Source organism: Stenella coeruleoalba, assembly GCF_951394435.1.
Source record: "Stenella coeruleoalba genome assembly, chromosome: 11".
In the NCBI taxonomy this organism is placed as follows: domain Eukaryota; kingdom Metazoa; phylum Chordata; class Mammalia; order Artiodactyla; family Delphinidae; genus Stenella; species Stenella coeruleoalba.
The window spans coordinates 76,681,915-76,705,759 of record NC_137157.1 but is presented as its reverse complement, the minus strand read 5'-3'; the positions used below and the strand labels follow the sequence as shown (position 1 = coordinate 76,705,759).

Sequence of the window (23,845 nt, the reverse complement as noted above, 5' to 3'; positions counted from 1 at the left end):
AATTTTGAGTCTTATTACACACTTATGGTTGACAATTTGTAAAACTCTTTCCTATATTTTCAACCTTTCTCTCCACTGATTCAACCTCAGTCTAAAAATATTTCCCTCAGTTAAAAAACAATCTTTTTCAGTAATGCTCTCTAACTAACGTTCATTCTTTTCCAAGGAAGGGTCTTCATTCCTTGTCTCTACTTCCTTACTTCCTATTTGTGCTTCAGTCAGCTATTCCTAGGCTTCTGCCTTCATTTCCCCCACTGAAACTGCCAACAAAAAATGAACACGAATCCCTTAGTTGGTATCTAAGGTATATACATTTGATCTATGCAAGAGACAGTTTTAGTTATCTTAAAACCTCTCTCTGGTATCTGACACTGTAATATAGATATAGATATAGATATATAGATATATATAGTTTTGCAAGATGTTACCATTGAAGGAAATTGAATACGGGTACACAAGACCCATCTGTATTATTTCTTACAACTACATGAGAATCTACAATTATCTCAAAAAATAAACTTTAACTTACAAAATATATAATTTAAGAAAGAGATGATGTTCCCATGAAAACTTTGTATGCTTTGAAAAGACTCAGTGAAGACAAGTTACTCAAAAATAATGCTGTCAAATTAGTGATGTCTGAGACAACAGGAAAACAAACAAAAAAAACCAAGCGTCTGATTCTGCTCTCAGATTTCTTTGCAAGTGTTTTAAAGTTGCTTTCCCTAAACTATATCTTTAACTTAGAAACGGCTCGTTGTTTATGAGTCCCTTTTTTTTTACTACTATGCACAATGTGAGAGGATGTCTATATTTATTAACACATTCACCTTGTTTAAGGTAGAATTTGAGCGAGCTGTATTGTCTTGTTGTAGTATCATGGTTTGCATACGGCTTACCTCTCTGTGCCTGTTTCCTCATCTGCTTCCAAAAGACACTGTGAAGACTAAATGATATAAGTACATTGCCCATGGTACATGCTCAATATTAACTATTATGATTGTATTCTATTAAGGAGAGAGGAGAGACCTTATTCAACCTTTGATAAATGAGACATAGTGAGACAGTCTCACACTATGCCTGACACATAATAAGCAATTCATAAGTAGTGAATAAATGAATGAATGTGAGAGAGATAAGGGGTCTGAAACAGGATATGCACAGTAGGAATAAAGAAGGTAGGACAGATATGAGACATTTCGCAGGCTGAAGCATCAGAAATTTGTGACTGATACACAAAGTAGCAAAGGGAAGTCAAAAATGATTCTAGAGTATCAGGCTTTGATGACCTATGGGAAAACGGAAGGAGTATTATATTTTGGAGGGAAGATGAGTTTGTCTTTTGACATGTTGAACTCGAAGTGCTTATGGGTTATACAAGTGGAGATTTCCAGTGACAATCAGAAACTGACTTCTGGCTCTCACAGAAGAGCTAGGTGAGAAGGAGGAAGCTATGGCAGGGGGTTAGAGGAAGGAGAAAGGGATGGAGTTAGAGAACTGTGAGTCATCTGTGTATATAGGTTAGTTGACACCATAGAAATGGATGACATTATCCTAGAAATATAGCACAGAGGATAACTGGCATGATTACAGCTCAAATTACAGAAAGCAATTTTCACTCCAAGCACTGCCACTGTGGCCTTTTTTGAGATTTAACATTTCAGTCATCTAAATGGAATATCACACAGTTGTCCTCCCCATCTGTTGGCAGCAGCTCAACTGCTGGTCTGTGTTAGCAGGCTTGAATCTAGTCCATACGGTAAAGACAAAATGGGAGTTAAAACCCAATGCACAAAAGTCTCTACCTGTAAGTTTAATAATGTATCTCTTAAACCATTTAAATGATCTGTAAGTGAATACAGTATGTTAATTTTGATTAAATGCCTCTACTTCAAAAGGGTCTATATTGGCAGAGCTCTACATCATAGCACCTGAAAAACAGGCAAGAGTACGTACATACATCTAATAATGTAAGGTCTTCAGTATTTTGTTAGTATAATAAAGTCAATGGTATGGTACTCTCCTTTAAACTGTCACATGTAACCAAAAGCCCTGAGTAGAATTTTCTAGAAGAATGACAGACCTCTCAGTTAAAGAAGAATTTTTTAAAAACAAAATATCAGTATATATAAGCTAAAGTAATAGGGGGTTAGGAAGTTTCTGATCAGAAGCCAGAAACTTCCATCTCCAAGAAACTAAAATGGTAGTAGTGGGCGGGAGGCATAGAAGCTAAAGAGAGTGGTATTAACTAAGACTGAAAATGAAATATGTACTTTCAAATCAGTTTTTTCCTCAAAATGTTCTGTTCCTTCATTTCCTCAGGCTTCTCACATTTCACATTGGAAAAGGAGTCATCCTGTTCAAATTCAGGACATACAAGAAATGATAACTTATGACAGCCTTAACTGGGTCCAGTTTATCCAGTTCACAGTGTTTATTCTGCTCTAGTAAAGCTGAGTAGTACATCTAAAACATCAGTGTGCAAAACAGCAATGGAAAATACGGTGAAAGCAACCACACCTGAGAACTAAGGAAGAGCAACGAGTACGGTAAGAAAGGCCGCGCTTGTATTTGGACTCAAAGCCTGGCTCAGGCACTACTGCTAGTGGTCTTAGAAAGTCAATCTCCAAGAGTCCCAATTTTCTTATCCCCTAGAAAAGCATCTACCTCACCAGGACCACTGTGAAGATCAAATAAGATTACACAAATGAGAGTACTCTGTATGAAGTGAAATGCCAATATTAGTGAAAGGTGAAAGGTTTTTACGGTAACTCTTCCATGCGTTATCCCAGGCTTAATGATAATTAAAGCAGACCCTCAAGCTCTAGCCAAGGAAAGACAAAGCAGGGTAAGTACCATAGCAATCTACCATTTTATCTTTAAAATTTTTAACAAAAAGTGATATGTACATTTAAAGTTCTATAGTAATATGCAGAATGAAAAATACCTACTACAACCCCTTTTCCTTAAAGCCAACACTATCAAGTTTTGTACATCCTACCAGAAAAAAAAAATAATTCAAGTAATCACATATATGTGCTTTTAGGAATTTTTACATAAATGACATTTTGCACACACTGATCTATATTCTTCTCTTCTGACTTAACCAATTTCCTACTGACAGGCATCTAGGTTGTTTCTCCAGTTCTTGCTGTTATAATTAATGCTATACACAGTATCTCTATGCATGTACCTTGGCATAATTCCAAAACTACTTGTAAATTCCTAGCAGTGGAATTTCTGGGTTAGAAAGCATATACTTTCTCTCTCCAAAAAGTACCAATTTTATTACCATCTACACTATGAGTGCCCCTTTTCCCACATGCTTGCCAAAATACGCACTTTACATATGCTTACTGTTTTTTTTTGTTTTTTTTTTTTGTAAGCGCATATGAACTGTCTCTTCACTTCTGTGGCTCCTTTTTTGGGCCATCTTTTTCGATTTTCTCCCACTGCAGGCAGTATTTGTCTTTTGACATTGTTTCCCCTAACAAGTTTTAGGGGAATAAATTCTATGTGTCAAATTTATCCATCTTTTACGGCTTCTGGGTTTTGTGCCCCACTTAGAAAGCTCCTCCCTACTTCCACATTGGTGTTCTCCCCCACAAAAATCATGCTACTACAAACCCCAAGACCAACAAGCCCCACCTCTGCACTCAAAGCTTCCAATCACATTCTTAAATATCAACAGTCAACAAATAATCACAAGATTCTGAGCAAATGTAACAATACAGATATAAGACTAGGACAAACGAAGTGCAGAAATAGACTACGGAGGGAAGAAAACTTTAAGAAAACCAACTATCCTTAGACAATAGTGCAATCACAAAACAAGAATGGAATACACATGTAAGGAACAAGATAACAGATGTGTACTTATAAATTTTAAACGCAGCAGAAATTTAAAACTCTGTAAAAAGGTCAGAAGACAAAATCAAGGAAATCTTCCAGAAAGTGAAACTTAGAAACAATAGAAAAGATGAGATTAAATAACTTGTCCAAGGAGGTTTAGCTTCTGAATAGTAAGATTTCCAGATATAGAACAGAAAAAAAAAACAGAAGTGTGATAGAAATCAGAGAAATAATTCAAGAGATTTGCTCTCAGCAGATGAAATGGATAAAATGGATAAAACTGATATACTTGATGTGTCTGAACATTGATCTTTGTAGCCCCTGAGCCAGGTACAAATCAGATAACCCACCTATTTGGGTTTTATGGTAAATTAAAACCCACCTAAATTAATAATTTATTTCAACATATAAGGCCCTTGAAATAAAATGAATAAAAGAATAATGCTTAAGAAACTTACAATTAGTGAGCCTAAGGCCTCTTGATACTGATAATGGGTAACAATATTTTATCATCTGGCATTCAGAGTCTTGCACTGGTAGCAAGTGAGCTGTACCTATCAGTTTGTCAACACTTGCCCAAAAGCTGAAAAATGAGGACAAAGATATCAGCCTAATCATTAAAGTGGCAATTAAGAATACCCCTGAGGGCTTCCCTGGTGGCGCAGTGGTTGCGAGTCCGCCTGCCGGTGCAGGGGACACGGGTTTGAGTCCTGGTCTGGGAGGATCCCACATGCCGCAGAGCAGCTGGGCCCGTGGGCCACAGCTCCTGAGCCTGTGCTCTAGAGCAAAAGGAGAGGCCGCGGCAGTGAGAAGCCTACGCACGGCAACGTAGACCCAATGCAACCCAATGCAACCGTCTCCGCAACTAGAGAAGGCCCGTGCACAGCGGCGGGGACCCAATGCAGCCAAAAATAAATAAATAAATAAATAAATAAAAAGAATACCCCTGAGATAACATTAGCATTATCTGGAGGACTTGGAGAGACAACTCAAAATTTTTTCATCAAAATAAAAGTGTTTGGCGTGGGAGCAGAGTGGAATTCATATGGAAAAACTTTAACGTCTATATGCCAAAAATTATCTGGCATATAAAATACTTTATGCCTTGTAAAATACATAAAATATCATCCTAGTTATCACAAGGATCACAACAGAACATCAGTCAATAAAGGAATAAAACTTTGCAAACAGGGAAGACTGAAGTATAAAAACACAGTATGTGATGTCAAAGCACTGTAAAATTGTAGCTATTATGGAGTTTAGAAAGTTTCAATTTAAAAATGGAATGGTTGACAAGATACTTGGTATGGGAGGCAAGTGAGCAAACCTCTCAAAAATATTTCCTGCTTTAAATACCTGCATTTACTCATAAATAACTTTAGAGGAGGTAAGAGTCAGTAGCTCACAATTCTTAAGGGAGAATTCATTTAACAAAAGACTAAAAGATTTAAAGTGAAAGGAAACTCAGAGGTGAATTTATAGAAAATCTATCTATAGAAAATAGAAAAACTTACTTTATCTCCCCTATCTCCACCTCCCGTAAGACAACTAAGAATCTATATATTCAGAGATACATAGTAATTTTATGGAATGCCTTTCCACTTCAGTCATACCTACAACAAGATCCTCTCAGTAAAATATAAGTTCCTTATACAAGGTCCCTAAATGTGCTTTACTTATCTATGGATCCCCATTACATCTCCTGCAAAGGTATCTAAAATCTGCATGTGTACATCTTTCTGTAAAGACATCTGGACTTTTACTAAAAGCTTCCAGAAGAACTGTGTCTTCAAAAGTTACACTGCTTCAGAATGAAAGATCTTGTCCATTCATTCCTTAAGTCTAAGAATAATTTTCTAGTTTATTGTCTTTACACTTAGAGAAATAGTATTTCATTTAAAATACTCTCCTAAAACATGAGTATTATCATGAAGGGATACCCTAGTTAATCAATCTCTTCCTGTTGGACACTTACCTTAAAAAATACAAAGAGTCATTCACAATATTTTTTCAATAAATGTCGATCATGTGCAGGACAAAAGACTAAGCTGAAGACCCTAATGCAGCAGAAAACAGTGGCTAAAAAAGACTGAGAAAGGCCTCATTGAACTTGATCAACAACTGTTCTTAAACATCAAGTTTTCCCCTCAAGCATCCAATCATATTTCTGCTTTCCTGCATACTTTTCATTTTGTGTTCTGGACATAAAAGCCATGAACTAATTTATTTAACTGGAACACTAATATCCCTAACTCACGAAGTACTTACCATGAATTGAAAAAGTTCTGTTAAATAGTGAATCACATTACATCCTCTATCTTGAGAGCACTGTACTAACACTTAACACCACAGAATTAAACATGGCTTAAGGATTTAATTGCTGAACCCACACCTAGCTCAAAAATATTAACCATAATAATTTAATGCTCTTACATCTTCCTGAGATTATTTAACAACACAGAGTGAGCGGGGGATCAAAACAAGAACTTTCTGCCTCAGCAAGTGACCTGCTTGGTTGCAGGCTACGAATGCCCTTTCTCCAACCCTTAATAAACTCTGGAATATTCGATCAAAATGTTTATTTTGAATTACTATTCTTTAAAGTAATTGAGAAACATATTATTAAGTTCTTAGTAGTAAGATACAAACTTAAATTGAGACGTGAGGATGTATGTCTAGAATGGATACTACTCTGGTATTGCCTGCTACACTGCATACGAGACAGTATATACACACAGCACCCTAAAGTTTTCCGAATGAGAAAAACACAATTACAGCATCTAACATTTATTAAATGCTTATGTGCCAGGCACTGTGTAAAGTCTTTTGGATAAATTCTTAGTTGAACTTCACAACTGCCCTGAGGCTGATCTATCATGCCCATTTTGCATTTCGGGAAATGGTCTTTAAAAAAAATCTTTGAGGTATAATAACTTGCCCAAGATCAGTTACTAAGTGGCAAAATCCGCACTCAAATACAGCATTGCCCGACCACAGACCTTTGCTTTTTGATGACTAAGTATTTTACCTACTCAAATTAAGAATCCACTAGAAAGCATAAGCCTTACTGATGGCGGACCAGCAGTATTACCCATGTATCGCGTACTGTACCTTGTACTGTTATTCATATAGTAGGTACTTGAAGATAGCTAACTAAAGGATAAAACACCCTACTGCAAAACAGCTTCAAGGAGAATATGTGATTTGGCCAGTGGAAAACATGAAATCTTTTGATGAATGATATGTATAATAACAGAGAAAAGTAACTCTAAAAGGAGCTGTTATATATAAAAGGCTTATTTTAAAATAATAGTATGAACCCATGAATAGATTCCCATTCAAGAGTTACCAGTGTGAACACTAAAAATTAAACATTTTACTTCTTAACTAAATGCTTAATCAAGTAAGAACACTGAAGGTGCATGTAACTTTTTTATTGAGGCACAACAAGGCATTATAACTTGCCTGAACTTGAGGCAGTTAGTTTAGTAAGCTGAACGTTAATACAGTTAAGGATTAAGTGCAAACAATATACATTCACAGCTTGACTAGCGAGGCTACATCACAATTTATAAAGTGCCAGATTAGTGCTAATTGTCATTCAGCTTGAAATTTTTCACCATGGGGAGGAAAACAAAAAAGTAACGACCTCCTCCTTCCTCTAGGAATGAAAACATTTTCCTAAACCAATCTGTCAGAAGGGCAAGGACTACTTTTCCTTTATTCCCACTAATCAGAACACCATATCCTTTTATTGTCAATTCTGTACTGACTTTCAATCTTGGTAAAGAAGATAGCCTGAAAACGTAGAATATTTCCAACTACTTCCATAAATTGCTCCTCTGTGCAAACGTAACCATATCTGGTCTCCCTGGAACAGCTGAAGAATTGCATGATTGCTAGCAGTTTCATGGTCTGGAGCACCATCATTGGCATAGGCAGATACCAAGACCTCTTCATTCTTCATGAGGTTGACATACAGTGGCACATTCACTGCCAGCTTTAGCATGTGAAAAATGAAAACATAAGTGCCATTCACTGGGCAATTAAATCTACCAAGCTGAAGATCAAAAGTTTCTCCCAAGTTGTTCAGAAGAAGATCAAACACAATAGGTTGGTCTAAAGTTCCAGGGGCAAGATTGGAGGTTCTGGCTGCTGAGAAGGCAACTCGCATCTGCTGAGGCAGGGGATACACGTGTACTGGCAGTATGGTGGCTGCTGGGTTTGTCACTGGCACATCCACAGGGGTCATGCTACGGGAGTCTCCTTGTCCAGAGTCACCACTGTTAAAGGTTTCGTTGTCTCTTTCTGGGCTGCTCACCTGAGAAGAATCACTCCACCCTGCTGTTTTATTAGCAACAGTGAGTTTCTCATAATGAAGCAGTTAGCTTTGAACACAATATTTAACATTAGTCGGCTACTGAAATACAGATAAAAATACATTTTATAGTAAATTTTTTTTAAAAAGCAATGAAGTATAGCTACAGTATACTCTTCTAGATTTCTCTGACAAGAGGCTTTTCTACTACTATTCTAAAGCCAGAAAGGACCTGGATGATGATTTTGTCCAGTAGCCTCATTTTTTTTAATATTAAAAAAATGAGGCCCCCAAAGGTTGGATAACTTAACAGTAGTTATGGTTAGCAGAGTCTAAAACCCAGGTGTGAACACTCTTTAATTCTCTACCTTTCTCCCATAATTCTGAGTTCTTAATTCCTCAGTGATAAATCTACTCTAAGTATCTAATGGAGAAGGACTCAAGAAAACTGAGATTACATAAAAGTAGCAACTTCTGGAACTACTAGCCTACTAGACATTCAAACATATTTTGTTATGGTACTAAGCCCCATAATAAATGCTTGTTCTTTATTTCTAAGTTAATGTGGTATCATAAAATTTTAATGTTTTCAGTATTGTACAAAAACACTGCTCAGATAGAGGGCAAAGATAATGTGAATAGCGGCTACTTTCTTAAAAGGAAAAGCTTCTCTTTTCTTGTGACAAAGTTAATCTTCAGTAATTCTTGATCTTCTCAGTTACACTGAACCTTTTAATAGTACCTTCACATTTTAAGAAGTATTAAAAGTATCCTGCTTTTGTTCAAGTCATTGTGTCTTAATTGTTGTTTATTCCTATCTATCAATGTACTAAGGGGCACTAGAGTATCTAGAAGTGCCCATTATTCCAAAACCACCATCCTGATATATCACCTGAAACTATATCAAGTTAGCATAGTGAATATGTATCTAAGGTTAAATTATGGTGTCAAGCAAATTTAAAATACATACACACGTAAATTGACAAATGATTTCCACAGCCTTTCTAGTAGTCTAATATCTCCCTCAGATCTTCAGTAAAACATTTAAGCAAACTGAAAACCTCAAAAGATAAATGCTAATATACTTTGGGGAGAACTTGACAAAGGATGAAGAAAGATCTAGAGGTATGTTTTGGGTAAACTCCTCAATTAATTATCCTTACCTCTAGAATTTGCCCGAGGACCACCAGATGTTCCTCCTCGCTTGTAACACTGCTGGAAATTATCCTAAAATGAACACATAATACTTATCTTAGCACCAAAAACGCAAAACAGTAATTAGTTATTATTGGCAGATAAATTTGTAAGACTAAGTCCTCCTAGCCCTTGGTCTAGCCTTCTCCAGCAACCAAAAGGGCTCAGATGACACCAAGAAAAACAACTAAAGCAAGAGTCACAGTAGCAATATTTGCTTCATCTGTTAATTAACCTGACAAATTAGATATGTTAATACTTGCAAAAACAAGAAAGCATTTAGAGAACACTACGTAAAAGACACAATGCTAGGTAATGAGGGAAATTCAGAAATATGTCCTGGTCCTCTGTGCCTCATCTCAATATAAAAGGAGATGATAAAGCAAAAATACAGACAATTTCAGTCTTGCTCTATTTATAAACCAAAGTGTGAAGACAATTACAAACTATGTTAGGGTTTGATTTTGTTTTGACAGGGAAATTGATAAGAATTTAACGTATGAACATATTATTGCCTGGAATCTTTAAGAAAAAATGTTCAAGAGGCAACATTTCAAACTGACTCCCAAGTATGGTGAAAGTCAGCCCCCATGCAAGTCATGAAAAGAATAATTAATGATGCAATCAGATTAATATCAATACATGTAATAAAAAATTTGAACAAGAATGTATACAGTAAAAATAATAATTAATTTTCCTACCCCAAACTCCTAACTCTCTTCCCAACAGCACTACTATCATTGATATCTTATGTTTCCTCAGGAGGAAATTTAAAGCAGCACACAAAAATACTAGAATACTGGTATTAAGAACAGATAGCTCCATTACTGAAAGACCGCATTAATCAAAGTTTTCCCTGCACACACAGTACGTGACAATCAAGTAATAAGATTTAATATTTGCATCCTTGATATATGCAAAGCACTTATGTATATGACTTCATTTAATCCTCAGAATCCCTCACAGAGTAATCCTCAACACTCCAGAGTAAGATAAGTAACTCAAACAGATGAGTCTTCACCTAACAGATAAGGAACTAAAGCTCAGAAAGTTTACGTAACAGGCCCAAGGTCAGACAAAGAGGTAACTGGTGAGATCGGGGTCAAACCCAAGTCATTTAGGTGACCTGGTGTGTTTTCCAAGGTGTGTTCTTCAATACTGCCTCTGTATAGACATCTATCTTACCTCATGTAACCGTAAGCTCCTTTGTATATTAACAACAGAACTCAGTAAAATACCCCATACATACTTAAAGGCTTGTAAAACTTCAAAACTGAAAATGCTAATGTAGTATAAATTCATATCCATATATGACCAATGACAGGGAGTTCCCAAGGGCTGTTCAAGTGGAATGTCCACCATCCTCCTATCAGTCTTTTATCATATATAGTAAAGAAAATCTGCTGAACTAGTCAATCAAGAATAAACCAAAAAAATCAAACTACAAAAAAGGACTTTCCTATACGTGATATCTAAAAAAGTTAAACTGAAGGCAATATAGTAAAGACCATGGGCTCTGGAGTTGAGAAACTTGCATCTAATCTTAGTTCTATCATTTACTTGCTGAGTGACCTTAGATAAGTTACTTGTTTCTGAACTCCAGTTTCTCTTATAGGATGGTGGAGTAAATGAGTTAATGCAAACTTAATAAAGTCCTTAAGGCCTCCTAAGTTCCATGTAACAGGCAGTTCTCATGTACCCTACTTGGGTTATTAGAAAAGCTTCCAGATCCACTCTCCATAGTTATAAGAGTGTCTTTACAAAACAAATTACGACTCTGCTATAGTTTAGTCACCAGCTTCACATCACTTGTACTATTGTTCAGTTATAACAATTATTCTTACCCTTTGGGAATAAGGTGTTCCAGGATACTCTCTAGCTTGGAACTGTAGCTGGCTATAATTTCCATTGGAAATTGAAGGAGGTCCTCTATAGGTATCAAAACCTAATAAACAAACAACTTACATAAAATTATGGGCAAAATTACACTAAACTCTTAAATAGTCTGTTCTATATCACTTGGAAAGTTAAATTAATCCTATAAAGCCATCATTACATTTATGCCTTCTTTAAGCAAACTCCATAATACTGTTTGCACAATAAAACACACATTTATAAAAATATCACAGACTTCAAACAAGCCAACTGTAGAAATTTACTATTGCTGGAATGGGGTTGGGAAAGGATGGTGGTTAAGGCCTTGGTCTAGAGTACTTCTGCTAATACCAGCAGTGACTAGAATACTTGGAACCATATCTAACTTAAAAGCGTATCACTATTATTGTCTCAAAGTTTTCATCTGTGGTATACTCTGATAACTAGGAAATGGGCACTGTCTTAAATATGACATGTTTTGAGCCAGCCAAGTCAATTAACAGAAGAAAGAAATTATTCAAATATGAAAACCAAAATTCATCCCTGGAAAAAAACCAAGATGCTCAACCTTTCACTTCAGTAAGTCACAGGATCGATCTGTTTTTCATTCAAAGAGTTCCTCTGTTATAGACAATAGACATATTAGAAATACCATATTTTGTAGGAATAGGGAATTCTCTACTACATTATAAATGGAAACCACAAAAAGGAACAAGGTAAAGTAAAAACAGTTTGAGTCAAGTAAACATACAAATTGTATTCAGAGCATACCTTTATAACCACCAGGGGACCGATACGAATTGGTTAGTAATCTCCCACCACGAGTACATCCTCTAACAGATCCCCGGCTATTGACAAATGGTTGAGAGGGTCTGGGAAATACATTCGTCTGTGCTGGGTAAAAGGCAAGGCTACCATTGCTTACTTGAATAGTTCCATCAGGATAACTTGCTGCTTAAGGAAACAGTTTTAGAGTCCAAGAGTTAAATGGTAATAAAAGTTTAATATTCTTTATACTTAGAAGTCAGTGTATATCAAAACCTTTAATACAACTTCCTCCCTTTTTAAAAAAAACAGATGCTATAGATATGTATGTATATATATAGAGAGAGACACAGATATCTCTCTCTCTATATATATATCTAAGTAATAAAATATTATTCAGTCTTAGAAAGGAAGAAAATTCTGACACATTCTACAATACAACATGGATGAACCTTGAAGACATTATGGTGTTACAAAAGGACAAATACTCTATGATTCCACTTATATAAGTTACGTATTTAGAGCAGTCAAATTCACAGAGTAGAATGCTGGTTGCCAGGGATTACAGGGAAAGGAAATGGGGAGTTAGTGTTAAATGGGGAAGATGAAAAATTCCTAGAGATGAATGGTGGTGGTGGCTGCACAACAACCTGGATGTACTTAATGCCATAAAACCTGTACACTTAAAAATGTTTAAAATGATGAATTTTATGTTACGTATATTTTACCACAATTAAAGGAAAAAAACAGGCTAAATATGCCAGATCGAGGAGTAAAAGAAAATGAACTCTTATTAATACTGTAATTGAAAAGGATTATGACAAAAAAGTATCCTTTATGTAAATCACCTGCCCTATGTTTTCACAGTACAGGTGAGAAGAGAATGAGGTCATCTGTGGCTAGGTCCAGGGATTTACATTTACTACCTCTTGTGATTAACCAAGCAATTCGTTTGCCCCAGCTTAAGTTTTAGAAAACCCAATAGGGGCCTGAAATACCAACAGTAAAAATCTACAAGTGCTTCTTAAATTGGGAAATAACTACAAAGTTGCTATTCTTTCATGTACGTATTAGAATAGCATGAACAATCAAAAGTGTCTCCCATCTCTAATCAGAGAGTAGAATAAGCATACTAAATTATACCTTCACATTAATCAATGCTTTATTACAAGAGGGAAGAAAAAAGGCCAGATAGCCATCTGTGCTAACACGGAGTTAACAGAATGGTTTCAAAACCTTCATAGAAGCAGCTGGATAGTGCCTTATGCAGCTCTACCACTGTTGATGGTAATCAAAGCAATCAGATTTAAAAATAAAAGCCTACTTCAAGGTTAAATCAACCATCTAAGTTCTACCTCTACAAAAGTTAAAAGTAATAAGTGAACTTAACTAAAGAGACGAAAAAGCATTAAGTGTTTCTCAATACTTGAACATGTGAAAAGATAAGGCTTACTAGTCAAGAAAGAACATCTCAAGTGTCACTACAGACTTGCTTTCCGTTTAATTAGCTCTCATCTAAGTCTTCAAAATATGATACACAAAGATCTTACCAGTCTCTTGAGAAAGGACAGTTTGTTCTACGTGTATAGCTGGCAGTTGGCACTGGGGTGGTGTCTGTGTACTTGCTGTAGTAAAACTCTGATTGTAGCCAGGTGAATAAGGGGATTCTTTTATTTCTTGTTCTTTACGTGGAGGCAGAGGTGCATTAACATTAAATACCTTAAAAGACAGGGTACACTGAGTCATTTGTGAAGTTTTATAGAAAACAATTAAAGGTGACATTCAGCAAAACTCTGCAACATTCAAAAACTTCTATTTGATGGGCAAAGGACTTGAATAGACATTTCTTCAAAGAAGATAAATGGCCAATAAGCACATGCAAAGATGCACAACATCATTAGTCATTAGACAAATATAAATCAAAACCACAATGAGATTCCACTTCATACCCATTAGGATGGCTATTACTTAAAAAAAAAAAAACAGAAAATCTAAGTATTGCTGAGGGTGTGGTACAGTTGCCACCCTCAGTGGCAGTGCAGTGCTGGTAGGAACGTAAAATGGTGCAGCCACTGCAGAAAACAGTACAGCGGTTCTTCAAAAAGCTAAATGCGGAATTCCCATTTACCAAGTAGAATTACCAAGTAGAATAGGATCCAGCAATTCCACTTCTAGGCATATACCCAAAAGAACTGAAAGCAGAGACTCAAATATTTGTACACCAATGTTCGTGGCATTATTCATAATAGCCAAAAGATGGAAACAACCCAAGTGTCCATCAGCAGATGAATGGATAAACAGAATGTGGTACATACATACAATGGAATGTTATATCACCATAAAAAAGAATGAAATTCTGATCCATGCTACAACATGGATGAACCTTGAAAATTCTACGCTAACTGAAATAAGCCAGATACAAAAGGACAAATACCGTGATTCCACTTATATGAGGTACCTAAGAATAGGTAAATTCATAGAGACAAAGTAGAATAGAAGTTACCAGGGGCTAGGACGGGGGAGGGGACGATGAAAAAGTTCTGGAAGTAGATAGTGGTGACGGCTGTACAACACTGTGGATGTACTTAATGCCGTTGAATTATACATTTAAATACGGTTAAAACAGTAAACTTTATGTTTATGCATATTTTACCATAGTAAAAACACCAAATTTCTATTTGATTTCTGACAGAAGTTAAACCAAGCACAAAAATTAACTCTCCCGCTATTACGTTGTAATAATGCTTACTGAGAATGAAAGCTATATAGGGGAAAAGGGTACTTTTTCAGAAACTGAAAACAAATGAAAAAATCTGCCATTTACTGAATTTCTACCATGTAGCAGGCAATGATCTGTCCAGACTCTGGTCATCATCTATAATATAGCACTTCTGTTACTCTCTAGCCCCCTTATCCTGCTCCATTTTTCCTCACAACACATAGCATCTGATATAATATATATATGAATATTTTTCTCTCTAGCCCTTCCACCTCCATAATAAAGTATAAGCTTCTTAAGCACAAAGACCTGTCTATTCTCCATTGTTACAACCCCTAAGAACAGTGCCTGGCTTCATAACTACCTGTTTATTGAATAAATGAGTAAGCAAACAAATAAGAACCAATTTATACTGGATAGAATCCAAACAGGTAGAGAAGACAGAGTGGCATGAGCAAAAAGGTATTGTGATGCAATGTGGCACCCTGCAAGGGATCCTGGAAAAGAAAAAGAACACTGGTGGAAAAACTAGGGAAATCCAGATAAAGTCTGAAGTTTCACTTAAAAAGCATAAAAATAAAGTAGGGTAAGTGCTATTAAAAATTTCCAAAATACAATGAGAAGACACACCAGGAACAACTAATCAGGACACAAAGATTTCAAGGCAGAATAAAAATCTGGATGTAATTTTTTCACTGAAAAACCCAAGGTACCTGCCTCTAGAAACAGGCAATTATTCTAAAGGTTAACTGACTTGTTTTATTGTTGCTGTTGTTATTATTATTATTATCATTTATCATTTTTGTCTCTCCCTTGCTACACACACACACACACACACACACACACACACACACACAAGAATGTAAGCTTCATGATAAAGGGGACAAATCTGTATTATTCACTTCCTTACCCCCAGTATCTAGAACAATGCCTGGCATACAGTAAAACAATGCCTGCCTTGAAAAATATATACGGTGAGGGAATGAATGAGCCATAGAATTGGAAATACCATAATTTAGTCAATCATTTCCCAGTTAACAGACGTTCAGATGGTCTCCAATTCAGACTGGTTTTGTTGCGATTGCTTTCTAGTGCCGTTATATACAACATATCTTCAGCTACTGAAGCATATCCTTAGCTACTAATCCCCTTGTTCCTGTAGTATGGATTCCTCAAGATGAAACTTCTGTCACGGCTTTATGCACCCTTTTTAAAAAATTTTAACAGGAAGTGCCTTTCCTAAAAGGTTGTGATGATTTACTGTCACATCAGCAGTGTATAAAACTTTCTTATTTCTTTCCCCACTCTAGATAATGTCAACTGTTTTAATATTTTCCAATTTGTTGAATGAATAATTGTATTTCATTCCAAATTAAAATTAAAAATCTTAAAACACACACCACACAAAAAAAGGTACTGTGACAAGAGTGTACAAGGCAAGCCCAGGGGACTAGTCTGGCAAGTTATACCAGACTTGAAAAGTTACTGAGTGTCAGGCAAAGGACTTTCAATTTCATTCTATAATGGACCAATATTTGCTTTTCATTAGGAGTAAGAAAAAGTTAGTAAAACTAATGTGGCAATACTGTGTAGGATGGATTGACAGGGATAGAGGGAAAGCAAGGACACAAAGCTGTGCTACGTGGCCAAGCAGGAATTAACAAGATTAGTGAATTCAGGGGTGTGAATTCACCAGACCATCTCCCTGCATTGTGCCTGCTTTCCACTACCACTCCACTGGCCCCCTCCCACCACCTGGAGTAGGACGAAAGTACCTGGAGTGGGACATTAAGCACCATCAGGAAAGGTACTTATTGGCTATCACTTTTTGCTTTTTTCTAAAGAAAAGTTTTATACTTATTCTATGTTTACAGAATAAACATACAAACCTAGTTGAAATATCACCTTAAAAAGTTTTAAACTACAATTTGTAGCGGAATATGTAATTCAAAATACCACAGAAATCTGAACAATTCTCCAAAACCCAGATGAGATGAAGATGAAATCAAATGAAAGTTTCAACAGTGATAGAACACACAAGTATGTGTCCTGTATTTCAGGTTATTGATGCCATGAAACATTACTACTGTGATATTAGTAATGGTTAGTATTATTAAGCTATTTACAGAAAATTATGTTTCTCACTCACATTTCATTTATTTAATATGGGTCCTCAGCTTTGCCTGCCACTAATTTTCAGAGGGGAAAATGCCCTGATAAAATTTCCATTCAAAATTATTGAGGCTTTGGATTTAATACTCTTCCCACACAAACAATATTTCCATTGGACAAATGCAAATTCTACCAGCCCAAAAAAGAGTAATAGAAAAGGCAAATTTTTTCACATAGTACCTAATGTAAGAGATGTAAGAGAAACAATAGCTTTTTAACAGGAATAATGAACTGCAATCATCATTCACGTTTCATACTCACTGTCTGCATGGCTTGAAAGGGTGCTGTGTTAATGGTTACTGAACTACTACTTGCTGGAGGTGACTGGAAGCCCTGTTCAGAGCCCTTTGACATGGGAGGATTTGGAGAAGCTAGTGAAGACGGTTTCTTGCTTGGGGGAACTGCTGCCTAGGGAGGAGAAATGCAATATCAGCCAATCACCTGCCATACAATAAACAGTTAACTTACACTAAACCCCAGACTGGCATAAGTCAGCAAGTCCTATAGGACGACATTTGGACACAGGCATGCAGAAGAATAGCTTTTGCTTACAATTTCAAATCTCAATTGCTGAGGATGCACACTAGCATTTGCTTTGCACGGCTTGCTGACTAAGTGAGAATCTTACTATTAATCAGTCTAACAGACGAGGGGCTGAACTTTTTATGAGTACCTAGTCCTTTTCAAACCCTGTAATGGTATTTTCCAGTTCGGAATCTAGTGTTATTCCAAATTTATACAGAAGAATTAGGCTTAAGAAAAACCTTGGGTTAGTTACTTAGTCAGTGTTAATTTTTCTCTATTTTAAAGTCTTATTAGTGGATTCCTCGGTCAGCTGCCTAAAAAAAGAAAACCAAACCTGAGCTAATCTTAACTAAGGGAATAAGCAAGTCCTTAATATAATAGATTATAAAGCCAAATGCTTTAAAAGATATGAAAAAACCAATACCAATGAGATTTTGAAGCAGACAGCTGTGACTCACTAGGTGGCAAACACTTCCTCTTCTTAAAATAAGGAACCAAGTAATTTTAATTTAGACCAAGTCAACACCATAAAAACTAATGCTTACCTTTACTTTCTTATACAATGAACACAAATTCTCATATAATAGTTAACCAAAAAATAATAATAAAACCTAAGAATTGCTAAATTAATCCAAAAAATCATCCTATCTTGCTATATCTATCTCAAGGATTTGCTCAAACACAGCAAAAACTTTCACTTGAAAATTGAGAGGAAAAACGTAATACTGTCAAAATGCTTTGACAAAATTGGGCAAAAAGAGAATGTAACTCATTCCAATTGAGTCAGTGCTAATATTAAAACTATAAAGTTATTGAGTCTTCTGTTACATGGATAAAACGATTTTTCTCCTAAGGAGTCCTTCAATATGAATATAGTGAGAAATTTGAACTAACCCTACCCTTACCTAGAAATTTTCATTTTTTTTGACACTAGCAATTTGGACATATTTATTGTATCTGAAAAGGCAATACACTATTAAGTCCATTTATACAGTAAGGTCACGATAAAGTTAGAGTTACCTGTATAAGTTCCAGGACTACAACATCTACAGAAAGCAAACATTAGTAAGGTATAAATGTTAAATCATTAAACTGATTATGCCTGTAATTCATACAATAAACTGGTTATGCTATTCTTTAAGACAGAAAAGAAATTAAGACAATGGGTCTCTTATTACCTCAGGAGTCTCTGAGGTCATAAACTCTGTTTCAGATCCTGAAGAGGCCTGATCGGTAGTAACCAAGCAAGCATTTGAGCTACAAGTAACTGGAGAAGAAGCAGCCTAAATATAGGAAGATATAAAACATTGTAAAAGGCACATTTTGTTCACTTTATATTTCTTGGGCTCTGGGCTTCCTAACACATTACTCTCGTTGAGCAATCACTAGTGCCAAATGGTATGCTAAACACTTTTAACACATATTAATATATTTAATCCTAACAATAACCCCGTGCAATAGGTACAACTATTCCCATTTTATTCATAATCAGGCAGAAGAAAAGAAAGTTAACTAATTTACCCAAGGTCACACTAAAATTAAGCAGAAGAGCTAAGATTCAAACCCAAGCAGTCAGCTACATTGCCTTTCCAAGCCTAGTCACCAGAGCTACACATCTAATCCCATCCTCATTTACCAAGACTCTTGGCCCTGGAAATCTGGGGTCAGATTTTCTATCAGGCTCTCAATAGCAGTTCCATGGGATGACCCCAGGGTACATTAATGCTCTAGGCACGGGCCTGCCAGGGATCATGACAACTATGCTTTTACTCTAAGTGCTCTCAGTGTCTTAAAGAAGTCGGCAGAAGTATAAATAGAAAGGATAAGCTCTATATAAATCACAATAGCACCAATATTCTAAGAAAAATTAAAACTAATATGTATAAAATACAAATTGGGAGAAAGCACAGTAGGAACTAATGCTGTGACAACTGTAACCAATTAAAAACTAAGAGTAGCTAGGAAGGAATGCTACGGCACAACAGGTACTACAACATAACAGAGATCCATAAAATTCTAGCAATGGCAAGGTCTGAAGTGTCGGTGAATCCACTCCTTTTATCTAAATGTTTCAGTGTGGTTCTCAGAAGCCCAAGTAATAAAATGGGTTAAATAGAAACTAATTAATGGTAACCAAATATCAGAACAGTTATGTTTCAGTGACCTTCTAGAAGGGTTCATCATGATATGCCACTTCTTGATAAGGAGATGGGGACCAAGTTCTAAAAAGCCTCATGGAAGACCTTTAAAAGGTCTTATGGAGAAAATTTTGAAATCCTTTAGAGCATTTAGTGTACCTAAATAAATAGATATAATTTAGATCTGACCAAACTATTAGAATTATTATAAAATGGTAGTGTTTCTAAAAGTAGGCCTTTCTTCTGGTCATCTCATTAAAACAATGAGACAACCACCCAAAATAAGTGAGACTGGCTATTGTGGGGACGTAACTAACTCTATTGCCAAAGAAAAATTCAATGATACTAAGTTAAGGCAACTTGGCCCACTTGATAGTTAAGCTTTAAAAGACTTTGAACTTTAGTTAAAACGTTAACAAAAAAGATGAAGAAACATTCTTTACATTAGTATTTATTTAGAAGTTACGGCAGTTCTTCCTTCCAAATTGTTGCTCTTTAAGAAGACTGGCTGGAGTTCGTTTTAAGTACTGCTGAGTAAGCATGATGTTTGAGGCCAGTGGTTCCAAAAAAATGTGCAGATTCACCCAGGGAGCAGATTAAAAATACAGATGACTAGACGACACCCCTGGAAATTCTGACCCTATAGGTTTACGGTGGTATCTAACAACACAGTCATCCCTCAGTATCCACAGGGAATTGGTTCCAAGACCCACTATGGATACCAAAATTCGCAGATGCTCAGGTCCCATAGTTGACCCTTCATACCCGTGGTTCCGCAACTTCGGATTAAACCAACCTCAGATCCGTAGTACTCTATGTATTTAGTGCTCACTTCGGCAGCACATATACTAAAATTGGAACGATACAGAGAAGATTAGCATGGCCCCTGCGCAAGGATGACACGCAAATTCATGAAGCGTAGTACTCTACGAATTTGGTGGAAAAAACCCATGTATAAGTGGACCCGAGCAGTTCAAACGCATACTGTTCAAGGGTCAACTGTATGTACTTTTATTAAAGTGACGAAGTGATTCTGATGTAGCCATCCCACAGGCATGCCCTGAGAGCTACCAGACTATTGGTTTATCAAAAAAAATCTTAGGGCTTCCCTGGTGGCGCAGTGGTTGAGAGTCCACCTGCCGATGCAGGGGACACAGATTCGTGCCCCGGTCCGGAAAGATCCCACATGCCGCGGAGCGGCTGGGCCCATGAGCCACGGCCGCTGAGCCTGCGCGTCTGGAGCCCGTGCTCCACAACGGGAGAGGCCACAACAGTGAGTGGCCCGTGTACCGCCAAAAAAAAAAAAATCTTAACTTGTCACTTGAAAGCCTCATAAAGAACCTAATAGCTAGACCAGATAACATGGAATTCTTTAGTTAAAGCAGTGACTGGGGTGAGGGACCCTGCTTAACAAACACATTTTGAAAACCGAGCTACATCTTAAACTAGATATAAACCACTGTAAACAAATGGTATTTACTCATAAGTTTTTGGAAGGGAAGGCAACAACTGCTGAAGCACCTGATCAAAATATTTAACCTACTGTCAAAGCAGTTGCTGTCTAGAAAATTGCTGTAAGGTTTTCAGAGGGATCCTGAGAAAAAAATTTTTTTTAAAGTAATGACCAGAAAACTAGCAAATCTTGAACTTACTATTGATGGAAATGCAATGTGGCATTTACAGATCTCAATGATCTGGTCCCTTTATAACTCTAAGTGTGTTCTGTGAAAATCAGTTCATCAGAATGTTAGATATATGTAGGCGGGTGGGACTGGCTAACCATGAGTTAAGCAAAATTAGTTTCTTTCTTTACACCCTTTACTCTGCCAATATACTAAGTGACTTAGGTAGCTCAACAGCAAAGTAAGATTCCCAAAGTACCTCCGAATTCTTCAGGCTTACTCTTTCCTTACTAACATCAGCTAACCTCCTCTATTATAACAGATGACTTCCCCATGTTTATTAGGGAATCTTTTGAGAACCAGCTGTACTTAATCTAAAAAACTACATACCCTTAGAACATTTTCAATAATTTCATTAGGTATATTAGAATCAGCGAGTCTGATCATTCTTGCCAAAGCAAGAGTTTCCTCCCTGAATAGCAAAGAAGAGTAAATGAAAGATCAGTCTGGAAAAGTTACCTGTAATGGCTCTTGAAGAAAATCACTTTGATTGGATAGATTTTGTTCTGTAGATGCTGCAGAGAGGGAAATCAACAGTAAACTACTGAGGGAGGAGAAAAGTTTATGCATACCAACTGGGTGGAAACTAAAGTTTATACTTCATAAAACAAAGCAGTATCTGGCAGAACTAGCTCTCAAGTCCTTTCTATTGTAGTAGAGCTCTAAAAAGAGTCAGAGAGGATTACAGAAGAAAAGGATACTGGTTCCATCAATGGACAAAAGCAGCATTTCAAGGCTTCCAAAAGAAAAGAACTATGACTTTTAGAAAACTGGTCATTGTAATCTGGATGATAAAACCTGAGCTATCATGAGCAGTAATTAGCTGATACACTTTAAGTTACAAGTGCAGGGGTCATCTGGCTCTTCAGTTTTTTTTTTCTCTTTGATCATGTAAAATTAAATATACTTTTCAATTACATAGTTTCAGTTTGGTTTCTTCTTATTAATCTCTATCACTTTTGTTAAGTACTTTCTCTTCCTTCTCCTTACCCTACCCAGGAATTACTGGACCAGTCTTCTGGTTGGTGTCTACTGCTCACTGCAGCCGAACTATGGCTTTGATTATGTCATTCCACCTGAGATAAACTAGTGTAGAACAAAAAGCCTAAAGTCTGAAGCATCAGACCAGATTCAGATCTGGGCTGCATCATTAGTTACTGTGTTAACCTGTGCACTAAATACCACTGATGTAATTTCATTCATAGTTAGGATCCAAAAGCCTCCACACTAGACATACAGAGTTGAAAGAAGTCAAGCAGTTCTAGTCAGAATTCACTCCAAGAAGAATATAAAAAGTAGCAAAGACAACTAATATTGTGTACTTCCATTCACCTATCTGGAGACCTTCTCTAAAATGCAAACTGGTCAGTTAAGTACACTAACATCCTCATGGTAATTTACCTGTATGTAACTCTGATAACATATGTACACATTTAGAAAAAAAATAAACACACAGACATAGTTTAACCTTAAGATAATCTAGAGTAAAATTATATGTAAAAGAAGTAATTGGAAAAACAGCTATAGGTCTAACAAGTCTTAAGAATGAGGACATACCTACTGGGCTACCTGGAGTAGCTGAAGGCGGCTGTGATGATGGAATTGCACTTGGAGGTTTGTCAAAATCCAGAATAGATTCCTAAAGACAAGAGTTTAAATAATAAGTGAAAACAAAGATTATCATTTGTTGGTAAAGCTATTACCATTAAATTATTTATGATGTCAGCTACTTATTAGCTATAGGAATCTAGCTAATAACCATCTCAAGATGTTAATAACTTAGTCTTTATAGGAGAAGAAACAGAATTAAAAGCGAAATCTAAAGTAACTGTCAAACCTTAAAACTGTGTCAGGGGCTTCCCTGGTCGTGCAGTCATTAGGAATCTGCCAGCCAACACAGGGGACACGGGTTCAAGCCCTGGTCCAGGAAGATCCCACATGCCATGGGGCAACTAAGCCCGTGCACCACAACTACTGAGCCTGTGCTCTAGAGCCCGCGAGCCACAACTACTGAGCCCACATGCTGCAACTACTGAAGCCCACGTGCCTAGAGTCCATGCTCCACAACAAGAGAAGCCACTGAAATGAGAAGCCTGCGCACCACAACAAAGAGTAGCCCCTGCTCGCCACAACTAGAAAGCCCATGTGCAGCAACGAAGACTCAATGCAGCCAAAAATTAATTAATTAATTAAAAAAAAAAAGACTGTGTCAAGTGTTAAAACTCCAATAGTAATTCTAAGGCCAAATGAGGAAAAGAAAACTCCTGACTTGAAGTCTTAAACGTTAATCCTAGTGTAGACTGAGCCCTCATTTTTATTATAACCAATGAGAGGGTCTAATTATTTTATCTCAACCACTAAACTAACTCATGCTCTTAGAGACTTTCATGACAAGAAGGCATTCTCTTCTCCCATCTGCCTATCCTGGTTATCCTAAAAATATTTCCAATGTTTTGAGTACTTAACTTATATACTTACAGTGATCGTTTTAGGTCTTTTATTTATCAAATAATCTGAAGAGGCATGCAATTCCCTCACTTTACAAATAAGCAGAAGGTTGGAGGTTAAATAACTTGCCACAGATTACACAACTGGTAACTGGTAG

General features: G+C 36.5%; 1 protein-coding gene across 38 annotated transcripts in view; it reads right to left on the bottom strand.

Moving 5' to 3' along the window:
• Positions 1 to 7,249: 7,249 nt before the first annotated feature.
• Positions 7,250 to 23,845, bottom strand: part of CAPRIN2 (caprin family member 2) — a 41,911-nt gene continuing 25,315 nt past the window's right edge. For 8 of the 38 annotated variants that reach the window (XM_079936230.1, XM_079936234.1, XM_079936210.1 and 5 more), the window contains 9 exons: positions 22,798 to 22,879; positions 21,700 to 21,755; positions 18,599 to 18,703; positions 17,157 to 17,303; positions 13,555 to 13,723; positions 12,011 to 12,193; positions 11,209 to 11,309; positions 9,334 to 9,397; positions 7,250 to 8,196 (listed from right to left, as the gene is read on the bottom strand). In XM_079936230.1, the coding sequence (XP_079792356.1) occupies positions 7,628 to 8,196; positions 9,334 to 9,397; positions 11,209 to 11,309; positions 12,011 to 12,193; positions 13,555 to 13,723; positions 17,157 to 17,303; positions 18,599 to 18,703; positions 21,700 to 21,755; positions 22,798 to 22,879 (1,476 nt within the window). In that variant the 3' untranslated portion in view covers positions 7,250 to 7,627. Of the gene's footprint in view, positions 8,241 to 9,333; positions 9,398 to 11,208; positions 11,310 to 12,010; positions 12,194 to 13,554; positions 13,724 to 17,156; positions 17,304 to 18,598; positions 18,704 to 21,699; positions 21,756 to 22,797; positions 22,880 to 23,845 lie in introns of all 38 variants that reach the window. The other 30 variants (XM_079936239.1, XM_079936231.1, XM_079936220.1 and 27 more) reach the window with 18 other exon arrangements.